We start from the raw sequence: 14401 nt of genomic DNA on the forward strand, positions 1-14401 counted from the left end.
ACGGGACATGTAGTCCACTAAGGCTGAACGAGGGAAGCGGAACACACAACATCTCCCAGCATACACCGCTTCCACCTAGTTCTACAAACAGTAATGGCGTCGCTCGGAGACGATACGGTATCTGTAGCCGTGGAGGAGCAGGGGGAGAAGAAGACTGCGCCGGTGTCGTTTGGTTTCACTAAAACTGTGAACAAATTTAAACCGGCAGCCGGCGGCATTGCGTCGAAAAGTGACGAAAGAGATTTTTTGACTGGAATTGACAGAAACGAACTACAGAGGTAATGCTAACTGGCTGGGCTAACCTAAGCTGTCAGTCGTTAACGTAATGGTTACGTTTAATCTTATCGTTCTGCTCTGAATTACTGCGTATGAGTTTACACACGCACAGCAGGGAGTGCTAATCTGAGTTTGTGACGTCCGTCTTTCTTGTCTCAGTTCTAAACCCACCGAGAAGCCGAAGGAGCTCATCATCCCTCTGATCCAGAAGAACCGCTGGCACAAACCGGACCTTGGGCCTCAGACTAGAGAAAATGAAAACAAAACAGAGGAGACGAGTCAAAATAATGACGCCATGGTTTCTCAGGCGGTTAAAGAACTTATTGAAGGTGTGTCAATGAACCAAACACGTCAGCGTGAACAATGAGAGCATCATCAGTGTCTATAAAACCTCCCGGTCTCTTGTGTTTGTAGATTCACGAAGGCAGCTGGAGCAGTGGCAGAATGGATCGGAACCAGACCGAAACCTCAACTTGTCCATTCCCCTCCTGATGCAAAACAAAGTGCCGGAGGGCTTTGAGGATGGAGACCACATGAAGGTGGACCTGCGGCCTGAATCTGTGAGTCAGGACAAATATGCAGAGCTGTAGGGGGTTTCAGAGTAAATTTAATTATCATGTAATAAGAGATTATTTAACAAAATTCATATCTAATTGAACTAAATCAAACTTGTAGCCGTAAAACTTAAATGTTCAGAGTAAAGAGTGAGAAAATATAAGAAAATAAACAGCTCAGAGATCCAAAGAAAAGTTTAAAGACTAAAACAACTGGACTTTTTTTTGTAGCTGAAGATGTTTCTTTTCTCATTCGAGGAGCTTTCTCAGTTCAAAGTACAGGGAGTGTGAGGTTCGAGTTATAAAGCTGAGGTGTTCTCTAAGCTAGATACACATGCAGATTGCACTCTCACTCCTCACGATATGGGAGGTTCGTTAGGGTCTTTGTTAGCTCTTCAGAATAAGACACAGCTGTTCACTTACACCTCAAGGATAAGGGACACTCTTGAGGACCAAAATGTTCACAATTTGCACTGAGAATACAAACGGTTTGAGAGGGGGGTGAAGAAAGCCATATGTAAAAACATCTTTAAACTGAGGAGGAGATCTCAGATTTCACTTTTCAAAAACCTACAATTCAGCATTAGGCCTGATCCCCAGTCATTTTCACTTCAATCAAGACCTTTTTTCATATTACCAGAGTGTCCCATCTATGAGTCAGACTATAGGGCTGGACAATATGGCCAAAACTTTTATCACAATATATTTCTTAATTTGGGTAGATAACGATATAATTCGATATCGCTATAAAAAATATAAAAGCCTCAGAAAAACTGTACAAACTGTACAAATAATTTAATGTTCACCATTTATTTGTATTTAGCCTTCTAAGAAATTTGAAATCACCGTCAAATAAGCATAAAACTCTCAACTTTGTCAATATTAATAGTTTTAACTTTAAACAACAACATAACCTAACAATCCATGCAGTAACCGTCTGTGTTTCTCTTTTGATACAGCTGGGGGTGATGTTTCAGGGACATGTTGGCTCAGATTTTATTGTGCTTCATCTTCTGACTCAGCATATTCTGTCAAGTGGAAACTCTTCAGATGGAACAAGTCAGATGTGTTCCCACCGCTAGTTGGAACGACTCCATCACATTTTGCAGCACACTGAAACCAGCAGTTTATCAGATCTTAGAAAGCCGAACCACTTCTACATCGCCAAATTAGTCTTTCCTCTCTTATCAATTATGTCATCTGCTTTCTCTTTACTTGTGAAAGCTTGTTCAGTCACATTCTGACGGTGATGCACACTCATTTTGAAGTGAAAACTTAACGCGCATTGGAGATTAGCCTAGCCTGCTACCGCTAACGCTTTCTGGTAGTGATGTGCAAATCATTTCCAAAGTATTGATACTATAAATACCAGAATGTTTCGCTCTAAAATCGATGTTTAAATCAAACTATCGATACTTTTGATAGTTCAGTTGTTTCAGGTAATGCATATCATTAACAGGAAGATGGTGGAAAGTAACTAAACTATTGAGATATTCATTAAATGATGCATGGTTGTAGGGAAATAGTTTTTCTTCCACCTGAGTACGTGCATAATGCATTTAAGCGCAGTGGCATGCTGCTCGTCAGTCTGTAGACACAGTGGCGGAGCTTAACAGAGTCATGCGTGAAGCTATTTCAGCTCCAAAAACAGCCAAGAAGTGGTTTGTGAGGTTTGTGGAAAATCTGTAAAGAGTTGTAGCAACACAACAAACCTTGTAAAACACTTCCTGTTGAATCGCAACACAGAATATGAAGCATTAATGAGGTGGACAGAGGAGGAGAGCAAAGAGTCAGGTGCTGCTGCTGCTCTGGAGGAGTTCTTCAGGGCTGCTGGACTGTCCAAGTACAGAGGGAGGAAATGTGGATTTTTCAGCAGTGCTAAGAACTGCTGCAGTTGGAGTTGTTCAAATTAATACATATGGTTATGAAATAATTAACAAAATGAATTCATGCTTCAACAACTAGTTGCATGAGTTCAGTTTAAGTAACAATAGGCCTATGTGTATCATTGAGATAATCTCACATGGGCAAAAAAGCCTAGATTTCTTCAGGTAAGGTTTCATAAAGAATAGATAATTTAAAGTGGATTACATGGACCAGGTGTCATCAAATTATACAGAGCAACGGTGATAAAACAGCCTTGGTGAACTCCGAAAAATATATACTACAAAATATGGATAAAATATAACATATTATCTTAAACATATATCTTATTATTTAATAGATATTTAACTATTTATTTCAATAGTTTCACGATTTTCTTTATTTTCTAGTTTTTATTGTTTAAAAAAACATTTTCACATATTTTGTATGATGTCCTGTTTGCTTTATAAGCTCAAACTAAATGAGGCCACTGCAGCAACATACTCCTGAGTTTAAAATAAATAAATTACTTTGTCTTGCATTCTTTATGCAGCTGGGATTTGAATACACTGCCTTTTTTTAGGTTTACCTGACACATTAGGCGTATTTGCACAAAGTATCTGCATCGGTATCGATACCACCGATACTTGCAGGAAGTTTATCCGGCATCGTATCGGACCAGAAAATCCGGGTATCGAACATCACTACTTTCTGGACTCAAGTTCTGCGGTACATCATCACGCACTTACGTAGTTGTGTCGCACCTTTTTCTGTCTGGGTTGAAACTGAAGCGGCCACTTCAACCCAAAAAGAAATGCATCATTGAAACGCTGTAATCATATCGAAAATGTGCTTCAAACTCATATCACCGTTCTTAAAAAAAGTTAAATCTGGTCCTCTGGACATTAAAAAAAACAAAACAAAAAAATTGTAGAAACGTTTCGTCTTTGGGTGCATTCCTGTGCATTCCTGTTGGTGTTGCAGTAGAGGTGGTCAGTTTAAGATTAAAATCAGACACCACTCTGAGCAGCAGAACCACGCTTTCCACAGAACAACTGTGTCAACTCTTGAAACTGTGCCTGCAGTCAACCTACTTCACATATGGGGAGCAATATTATAGGCAGAAACATGGGTGTGCTATGGGGTCTCCAGTTTCTCCTATTGTTGCCAACCTGTACATGGAGGAGGTAGAAAAGAGAGCCTTGACGTCCTTTTCAGGGACACCACCAAGTCATTGGTTCAGGTATGTTGACGACACCTGGGTTAAAATCAAATCTCAGGAAGTCCAACATTTTACTGACCACATCAACTCTGTGGATAAATACATCAAGTTCACACAAGAAGATGTAAAAAATGGCAGGTTGGCTTTCTTGGACTGTGAGGTCTCAGTCTCTGATAGAGGACATTTGCAAACTGAGGTGTACCACAAACCCACCCACACAGACCAGTATTTGCAGTTTGACTCCCATCACCCTTTGGAGCACAAGTTAGGAGTCATCAGGACTCTGTACCACAGAGCAGACAGCGTCCCCACTAGCTCAGGAGCCAGGCAGAAGGAGAAATCCCACACAAGACAGGCTCTAGAGCAATGTGGATATCCTAACTGGGCCTTCCTGAAAGCAGAGAAGAAACCCAAACAGATCTCCAGCCAGCCATCAGGTGAAAAGGAGGAACCCAGACCCAGACCAGTGGTCATTCCATATGTTGAGGGAGTATCAGAGAAACTGAGACGTTTATTTTCTAAACATAACGTCCCAGTGGCTTTTAAACCCCAAAATATATTACGGCAAAGACTGGTTCATCCCAAAGATCCAGTCCCCCGGCACAAACAGAGTAATGTTGTGTATGCTGTTCAGTGTCAGGAGGGCTGTGATCAGTCTTACATCGGGGAAACTAAACAGTCACTGGCCAAAAGGATGGCCCAGCAAAGAAGATCAACATCATCAGGCCAGGACTCTGCGGTCTACACTCATCTCCAGGCCAGCGGTCACTCTTTCAAGGATGAAGATGATCACATCCTGGATAGAGAGGAACGATGGTTTGAGAGAGGAGTAGAGGCCATCTTTGTTAAAAGAAATCGTCCATCGTTAAACAGGGGTGGAGGCCTACGTGTTCAATTGTCCCCCTCTTACAATGCTGTGATTGCTAGTATCACTCAGCCCTCTGTGAATAGTAAACAGTCATCAGTGTGCTAATGATCCATTGTTAGGCTGATGGTCCTTCTTGACCAGGTGAGCAGCTGGTTTTGGTTGTCAGCAGCAAAACTGGTTGATCCACTCTGAGAAGGTGCTATTTAAGAGACTGAGCTGAATACAGCTCCTCAGACTGAGGAAGTGTCTTGGATGAAAGACCAAACGTATCTACATTTTTTTGTTGTTTTGAGTGTCCAGAGGACCAGATTTAATTTTTAGATTTTTCTACCTGGATTATTGAGCATGCATTAGGATATCATATCACCATTATTGATTTGAAGTATATTGCGACATATATCAATATCAAATTATTGTCCGGCCTAAGTCAGACTAACAAAGGCCCTGAGTCTCCTCCTGGTGGGACATGTCTGGAACACCTCACCAGGGAGGCGTCCAGGAGGCATCCTAACCAGATGCCCGAGCCACCTCACCTGGCTCCTCTCGATGTGGAGTAGCAGTGACTCTACTCTGAGGCCCTCCTGGAAGATCTGGAAAACAGACATTTAACAACAGCAAAACTTCTACATTCCCGAGTTAATTTCAAGTTTCTAAGTAACAGGATGAAGTGACGTGAAGACTGATAGATTATTTCAGACGGGTGTTTCAGTGAGGTCATAAAAATACCTGACAGCACAAAATGTTGTATACAGTAGACTGGCAGCTAAAAGTAGAGTGTGTGAAAATGCTGAGTAAAACAACATTGCTTTGTGCATGTACAGCGGCATAAATATGCAGCGATGACTCTCAGTGCAGTGAGGCTTCAGTGACAGACGGGCATCAGCGTTATCCCCAGAGACATGGAGGCAACCAATCAGATTTCTTTCTACAAGAGGCCTTGCACGTATCCTCTGTATCAGTTTATCAGTTTGGCATTCAATCACTGTGTTTGTGATTGGCAGCATGTACAGTAAGAATCAAGGCAAACCGACTCGCTGTGGCCACTGGCTCGTCTAAATCCCGTCTCCTCTGTGAGAGACGGCTCCCAGCCACCCTGACACGACAGACTTCAGGGGAGACAGGAATGAGTGGGGGGACTGCTCAGATCAGTCCGGGCTGAGTGTGACAGCCTGAGGCCAAAAGGCTGAGTAAAGCAGACGTTACAAACGGCTTCTTCTGTCAGTTGCCATTAATGGTTTTGTTGTGTTTCAGAACTCCAAGATTACATAAGATCTTCATTTAAGCCCTTGGGCTGTTTGTTTCCCAATTTCTTCATTTATTTATAGATCAAATGACACTTGATTGCATGTGTTGTCAGTCAACAGAGGCAGATTATGAGAGTGTTCCTGTTGAAGCTTATGGACTTGCTATGCTGAAAGGAATGGGTTGGAAGAAAGGAGAAGGCATCGGACGAACCTTTAAACAGTAAGTAACTGCACTTAATTCTGCTTTACTGTTGTCTTTCCTAATGTCAATCAGTGAAAATGATGTTTACTATGAAAATAAAAATACAGTAATTTAAAGACTGTTTGGACCTCATCATCTTCTTTCAGCTTTTCCTTCTTCAGGGGTCGCCACAGCGAGTCATCCTCCTCCATCTCACTGTCCTCTGCATCCTCTGTCCTCACTCCATCTACCTCCATGTCCTCTCTAACTGCATCCATATATCTCCTCTGTCTTTTTCCTGACAGCTGCATTTCTAACAACCTACTACCAGTATACCCACTGTCCCTCCTCTGGACATGTCCAAACCATCTCAGTCTGGCCTTTCTAACTTTATCTCCCAGTTGTTCAACCTGTGCTGTACCTCTGATCTCATTCCTAATCTTCTCCATCCTTGTCACTCTTAAGGAGAACCTCAACATCTTTATTTCTGCCACTTCCAGTTTATTTTCCTCTCTTTTTGTCAGTGCCACTGTCTCCAGGACATTCAGCATAGCTGATATCACAACTGTCTTGTAAACTTTTCCTTTGACTTATGCTGACACCCTGAAACTTTTCTCCATCCACTCCATCCTGCCTGGACTCTCTTCTTCACCTCTTTACCACACCCCATTTTCCTGGACAGTGGACCCTAAGTACTTGAAGTCCTGCACCTTTGTGACCTCTGGTCCTTGTAGCCTCACTGTTCCACCGGACTCCTTCTCATTCACACACATGTACTCTCTCTTACTACGGCTGACTTTCATTCTTCTTCCTTCAAGTCATACCTCCACCTCTCCAAGTTCTCTTCCACCTGTTCTCACCACAGATCACAATGTCATCTGCAAACATCAAAGTCCAGGGAAATTCCTGCCTGACCTCATCTGTTAGTCGGTCCATCACCAGAGCAAACAAGAAGGGGCTCAGAACTGATCCTTGATGCACTCCCACCTCCACCTTGAAACTATATGTCACTCCTACAGCCCATCTCACCACTGTCCTGCTGTCCTCATACATGTCCTGTACCAGTCTAACATACTTTTCTGCCACTCGATTTCCTCGTGCAATACCACACCTCCTCCCTCAGCACTCTGTCAGATGATTTGTCTAAATCCACAAAGACACAATGGAGTTCTTCTGACCCTCTCTGTACTTCTCCATCAACATCCTCAAAGCAAAGATGGTGTCTGTGGTGCTCTTTCTCAGCATGAAACCATTCTGCTGCTCACAGTCACCTCTCGTCTAAGTCTTGCTTCCACAACTTTCTCCCAGATCTTCATCGTGTGACATCAACTTAATTCCCCTGTAGTTGCTACAACTCTGTACATCACCCTTGTTCTTAAAAATGGACACCAGCACACTTCTCCATTCCTGAGGGATTTTCTCACCCTCAAATACGCCATTGAATATTTGAGTCAAAAACCTCACTGCCATCTCTCCAAGACATTTCCAAACATCCACAGGTATGTATTCGGGTCCTACTGTCTTCCCCTTCTTAATTTTTTTCAGAGCTTTCCGGGCTTCACCCTCACCAATCTTTCCCACTTCCTGGTCCACAGTTTCTATGACCTCTACTCTTCTTTCTCTTTCATTCTCTTCATTTATTAGCTTCTCAAAGTACTCCTCCCATCTTCCTGTCACACCCTCCTCACTTGTTAGAACATTACCATTCCTACCTTTAACAAGCCTAACCTGCTACACATCCTTTCCAGCCTGATCCTCTGTCTCGCCAATCTGTACAAGTCTTCTTGTCCTCTTTAGTGTCCAGCCTCCCATACAACTCATCATACACTTTCTGCTTTGCCTTTGCTACCTCCCTCTTTGCTCTACATTTCATCTCCTTATATTCCTGTCTCCTCTTCAGTCCTCTCACTGTCATTTTTCTTCTTGGCTAACCTCTTTCTTTGAACAGTGTCCTGCACTTCACTATTCCACCACTAGGTTTCCTTATCATCCATTCTCTGTCCAGATGACACACCAAGTACCTTCCTACCTGTCTCTCTAATTACTGTTGCTGTAGTAGCCCAGTCATTTGGAAGCTCTTTCTTACCACCCAGAACTTTTAACAGCACCTCTCTGGACTCCTCACATAATTTTTCTTCAGCTTCCACCATTTGGTCTTCTCTGATTTTACTCTTTTTCTCTTCTTCACAACAAGTCATTCTCCACACAACCATCAGATGCTGTCTGGCCATGCTCTCCCCTGCTACATCCTTACAGTCCCAATCTCCCTGTTTGAACCTCATAAACATGGAAAAGTGTCAGAAGGCCACCCTTTAAATTTTCTTCGTGTTGAATCGCCGCCTCTTTTAACAACACTGAACTCAACTGAGAGCAGCTGCTGTAGCTTTGAAAGTAAAATATTTTGTCATTCATGCTTGATGGAACAGTTCAAGGCATTGTTGCTTTTTTTTAAACAATGGACTAGTTTTTCCAGATAACACAATAATATGATTTGACTTGTAGGTTTGTTTTTGTACATCCAGTACATACTTCTTTAGTGTAGAGCTTTAATTTAAATGTAACGACAAAGTGTGTTCATTTTTTTCTGAAGTGTTCTTGATCTCCTGAAGAGATTTTCACCACATTTGTTGTTGTGTTTCTATTTTTATTGCAGTGTTGCCTCGAGGCTTGAAAATCACAGTCTTTCAGTTTGTTTTTGTCTTGTTGCCTTTGCACAAAAATTTCCCTGTATCCTGAATTTTCTTTTATTATTATTCACTGTATATGATGAAAGTCCTAAATCAATGTTATATTTACATTAAGAAACGTTTTTTTAATTATTGAGTTAAACTAAGTGTTCAACATCTCCTGATCTTTATTTTTAAAGACTTTATGCCTCGTTGAGATTTTTCTTTTTGTTAAATCATTTTAGTAGCTTGTTAATACTTGATCTTTTTTATTTCAAGTACTATTTGCTGGTATCAAATAAAAAAAATGGCATTAAAAGCTATGCAGTTACATGTACTGTGAATGTGTAAAAGGAGTAAATACCGATGTTCTTTTTTTATAGACTATTTCCTCAAACCGTCACATTTGTTATCAGTTTAAACTTTAATCCTACAAACACAGCTGAAGTTGTGTCTGCCTCCAGCCTGTTTTTGATCCTGCACATGTCCACATCTTTGTTTATTGATTTTATGCTCTTTCTTCCTGTCGGCTAAAGAGATGTGAAGCCGATCGAAAACCAGCTCCGTCCAAAAGGCCTGGGTCTTGGAGCCGATCGTTCAGCGATAAAGGATCTGGAGCCCAGAAGACAGCAGCGTCCCCCGAAGCCAGGCGAGGATCGTGCGAAGGAGGAGGAACTAGTGATGGGTCCAGGGGGTTGTGTGCTGGTGCAATCAGGAGCACATAAAGATCTTTATGGCAAGGTAATAAAAAATCTCTTTTGTTTTGTTTACCTATTGTTAACTATGCTTTATTTCTGGAATAACTTCTTTGACCTCTCATTCTCGTGTTTCAGATAGAGGGTGTTGACGCAGACAACGCTCGAGTGGTGGTGAAGCTCGCCATAGGTGGAAAGACAGTGACAGTCAGCCAGTACAACATAAAACTGGTTGGAGGGAAAGAATACGACAAAAACAGCAAAGACCTCAGTGAGTGGTACCATTATTTAGTTTATTTAAATTCAAAAACTGGCAAAAAAAAGTTAAGTCAGGTCCTCTGGACGGTTTCTTTTTGTTGAAACGTTTCGTCTTTCATCCAAAAGTCTTCATCAGTCTGAGGAGCTGCAACAAACTCAGTGGGTCAACCAGTTTGATGGTGCTCAGATGGTCTGTGCAGTCCACCCTCTCCCCCGTCAACTCGTTTGAGGCATTCTTGGCCAAAGTGGTTCAGAATAACCTGATTCATTCAACAAAAATTGTGATTTTTCTACCTGGATTATTGAGCATGAATCAAGATGTGTCAGACTTACTTTTTTAGAATAAAGGAGTTGTTTTTATTCCAAGAAATTTCAGACTGTGTACAAAAACAACCAACACACAGCAGATTAAGCCACACCTTGTATATACAGTGGTCTCTTCTTAGAATCACATGACTCAGAATCAAACACGTTCTCACAATAAGTCCGTTTTTGTACTAATGAGGATGATTTTTTTTTTTACCAAACAGGCCGACTCAGTAAAGCCCACAAAGACAAGGAGAAGGAGAAAGAAAGAGAAAAAGAACGAGAGAAAGAGCGACAGAGACGGGAAGAGAAAAATAAAAGCAGCAACAGTGACAAAACAAAACACAAGTCATCAGAAAGAGACGGAGGAAGAGAAGATAGGAAGAGGAAGCACAGAGAATCCAGTCGAGACAGGTACATTTTCACACAAAGAGAAATTTGGATATTTGTTTCCTAACAATCAATATTTGAACCTGAATTATTTAAACCATTTTAATTTGTAACAATTACCTATTATTGATAAATTGGACTTTTATCTCTTCCTCTGCAGAGATAAGCCTCTAGTAAAAGAAGCAAAGCAGCCAGCAGCTCCCCCCTCGTGGCTCCAAAGGGACCTGAAAGTTCGCTTCATCGACAAACTGTTTAAAGGTGGCAGGCACTACAACTCAAAGGTAACAAAGACTCAGCTATTTTATTTAACTTTTATCTATAATTCAAAGAGATACTTGTTGGTGCAGCTGTGGCTGAGTGGTTAGAGCTGCCATTCTCCATTGGGGGAGTTGGGGGTTCGATTCCACCAGCAGTCACATGTTGAAGTGTCCCTGGGCAAGACACTGAACCCCTCATTACCTCTGATGTGTGTCCCACTGGTGTGAACGTGATCTAAGCACTGATCAGTCATTGTATAGATCTAGTACAGTGCTGTATGAATGTGTGTGTGGAGCTAAATGAGGACACAGATTATGTTGTAAAGAGCTTTGAGTATCTTGATTAGATAGAAAGATGCTATATAAGTACAGTCCATTTACCATGTACTATTGTATACATTTGTGGTCTTTATTAAAAATGTGGAAAAAAAACTGAAGTCTTTTTCACAATCCTACTTACATCTTTACTACGTACAATGCCTCATGCCACAAGTCTCTTTTAAATTAATATCTCCAGTTATTCAACACTAAAACTCGAAAAGCTTAATATAAAATTCTGAAATTCTTTAATTCTGATCTTTTTTATTATACTTTCACTTTAAATTAATCACCCTGTTGAACAGGCAGTCATAAACTTTCTGGTGTAGAAGTAGAAAGAGCAATTACTGAAAAGTCGAACCGTTACAGCATCATGATCAGTGGGTCTCTGTCAGTTTTTAAAGTCAGCCTGACTTGTGCTCAGATGCGAGTGGAGGATGTCCTGACGCCGTTTACCTGTGTGTGCCGAACTGAAGAGGGAAGACTGTTAGACGGTGAGTCATCAGTGTTACCCAGGTGTCATTCTGTGCTCATTTCCTCTGCTTCTTTTATTTACTTATGAACTACACGGTTTTTTTTGTTACATTTATTTTAGGAAATCTTTTTATTCATAGCCTGATATTTTTATTTATGTCACAATCAGTGGTGTAGTCTACATTTTTGTAGTGGGTATGCTGTGCTTAGAAACCAAAGTACACCGGTTAGTACAATGTAATTGTCAATTTATTTTGATTTTTAAACATATTGAACATTTCTAAATTTCTCTGATGCTTATATTTATACTTATGCTCACCCATCAGTCCTCAATGACTATAGACCTGTTGCCCTGACATCCCACATCATGAAGGTCCTACAGAGACTTCTGCTGACCCACCTGACTAGACAGACAAGCACATATCAGGACCCACTGCAGTTTGCTTATCAGCGTGGACTTGGCGTTGAAGATGCCAACATGCACCTGCTTCAGCAAACCCACTGTCATCTAGAAAAGGCAGACAGCACTGTGAGAGTCATGTTCTTTGATTTCTCCAGTGCATTTAACCCAATCCAGCCTGATCTACTTTGTCAGAAACGTTAGAAGACTCGGGTGGAGGCCTCAACAATCACCTGGATCAAAGACTACCTGACAAACAGACCACAGTTTGTGAGACTGAAGGGTTGTGTGTCTGACCAGGTGGTCAGTAGCTCCGGAGCACCACAGGGGACTGTACTCTCACCATTCCTTTTCACTCTGTACACCTCAGATTTCCAGTACAAAACAGACTCTTGTCATCTGCAGAAATGTTCAGATGACTCTGCAGTGGTCGGGTGTATCAGAGATGGACAAGAAGCTGAGTACAGGGAACTGGTGGACCGCTTTGTGGCATGGTGTGGAAACAATCATCTCATCTTGAATATGAATAAAACAAAGGAGATGATTGTAGATTTCAGGAGAAACAGGAACAGGTCCAACCCTATTTCCATCATGGGAGAAGAAGTGGAGGTGGTGGAGAAGTATAAATACCTTGGAGTTCACCTGGACAACAGACTGGACTGGAGATGCAACAGTGAAGCGTCTACAAGAAGGGACAGAGCAGACTGTACTTCTTGAGGAAGCTGAAGTCCTTCAGTGTTTGCAGCAAGATGCTGCATGTCTTCTATAAGTCTGTTGTAGAGAGTGATATCTCTTCTGCCATCATCTGCTAGGAAGATGTCTGTCATGGTATGAAGCAAGGTCAGGATTCACCATTGACTGGGACTAAAACCCAAACAGTGGTGCTGTAAGCTGCATTAATGATAAACTGCTCTGTCGAGCGTGTCTGCGGCATCACTGACCCTGCATGCATTACTCACATAAAATAAAGATGGCCTCCGTTATAAACGTGTTCAACTTTAAGAGCTGATTAAATGTTTTACACGTTGTGTTTCAGTAGAGCATAAAGCTTAAGGTGCCATTAGTTGTGTTTTCAGTAATATTTCAGTATTTTTCACAATTAGTAGATTCATTTTATTAATTATAAACTGTTGTAACCTGCATAATTTCTGTTTTTTCTTTTTTCTGGCATAATCACTTGCTGTCTTCAGCCTTTCTGTGTATAGTTGAAATGTGCTGCATATTGTGACCAATGTGATTTCTGCAGTTATATTTTATGTGTGCATCAATTTTCATTTAAAGCTCATATTTTCTGACACCTCATACATACAGACAGTTGATGTGGTGTCTCCACACATTTAGATGGAATTACAGAGATAATCAGTGCCTCGCAGGCATAAGCAAACTTAACACGTCATTGTGCAGATCATAATTGGTGATTGATTACCTAATCTCCTCATGGTAGGCGTTCCTGTAAATCTGTGAGATCGTTAAGGTGTTTCTTTATTCTGTGGCAGATGTGAAGCAGGACATGCTGGAAACCATCATCCCAAAAGGCGATCATGATTCAGTGATGGTTGTACTGGGTGAACAGCGGGGACAGGTGAGCAGATAGTCATCATTCCAGTATTTCAGTAAATTCAGCTGCGGTCAGAAGTTTACATCCACTCATCATGAGCATGATTGTCAGCTTTAGTTTGTTCTTTCATGATTTATTCAAACCTTTCTTTTATTTGTTCAATGAATAAACAACAAACGACTTTACTGATGATTTTTAAAAACAAGAACTATGTGCACAAGTTTAATGAGACTTCTCTAGTCCACACAGAGTGTAAATTATACATACAGGTCCCAATATTATTATTATTATTATTATTATTACATTATTATTCAAATATTCATACACCCCACTAATATTTGGTTAAATGTTTATTGGCAAATTGCACCTTGACCCCAGGTGTTTTGTATCCTTCCACAAGGTTCTATAATTCCTGATGTTTGACCACTCTTCTGGGGCAGCTGTGGCTGAGTGGTTAGGACAGTCGCCCTTCAATGGACAAGTTGGGGGTTCGATTCCACCAGCAGTCACATGTTGAAGTGCCCCTGGGCAAGACACTGAACCCCTCATTGCCTCTGATGTGTGTCCCATTAGTGTATGAATGTGATAAAGCTCTGATTATTCTTTGTAGAGATCCAGTAGAGTGCTGTATGAATGGGTAAATGAGGGCACAGCTTGTAAAGAGCTTTGAGCGTCTTGATGAGATAGAAAGGTGCTGTATAAGTACAGTCCATTTACCATCTTCTTGGCAAAATTGGTAAAGTTTAGTTTCCAGGCACAGACCTGGCTTTTTAGTATAGTCCAGAAGTTTTTAAAAACATTAAGGTTGGGGTCATCTGGACTTGGTTTTTTTGTTAAAAAGAAACGTTTCGCCCCTCATCCAAGAGGCTTC

General features: G+C 41.2%; 1 protein-coding gene across 1 annotated transcript; it reads left to right on the forward strand.

Annotated features, from left to right (window-relative positions):
• Positions 1-78: 78 nt before the first annotated feature.
• On the forward strand, positions 79-13554 carry gpkow (G patch domain and KOW motifs; the record flags this gene model as incomplete). The annotated part of the gene is given in 10 exon segments (XM_037684038.1): positions 79-278; positions 436-605; positions 691-836; positions 6141-6247; positions 9411-9615; positions 9708-9840; positions 10358-10547; positions 10684-10804; positions 11523-11592; positions 13469-13554. Coding segments are annotated over 10 exon segments (1413 nt in total), but the record flags the coding sequence as incomplete, so codon positions are not given.
• Between the last annotated feature and the right edge of the window lie 847 nt (positions 13555-14401).

Source organism: Nematolebias whitei, chromosome 11 (assembly GCF_014905685.2).
Source record: "Nematolebias whitei isolate Nwh7 chromosome 11, NemWhi1, whole genome shotgun sequence".
In the NCBI taxonomy this organism is placed as follows: Eukaryota; Metazoa; Chordata; class Actinopteri; order Cyprinodontiformes; family Rivulidae; genus Nematolebias; species Nematolebias whitei.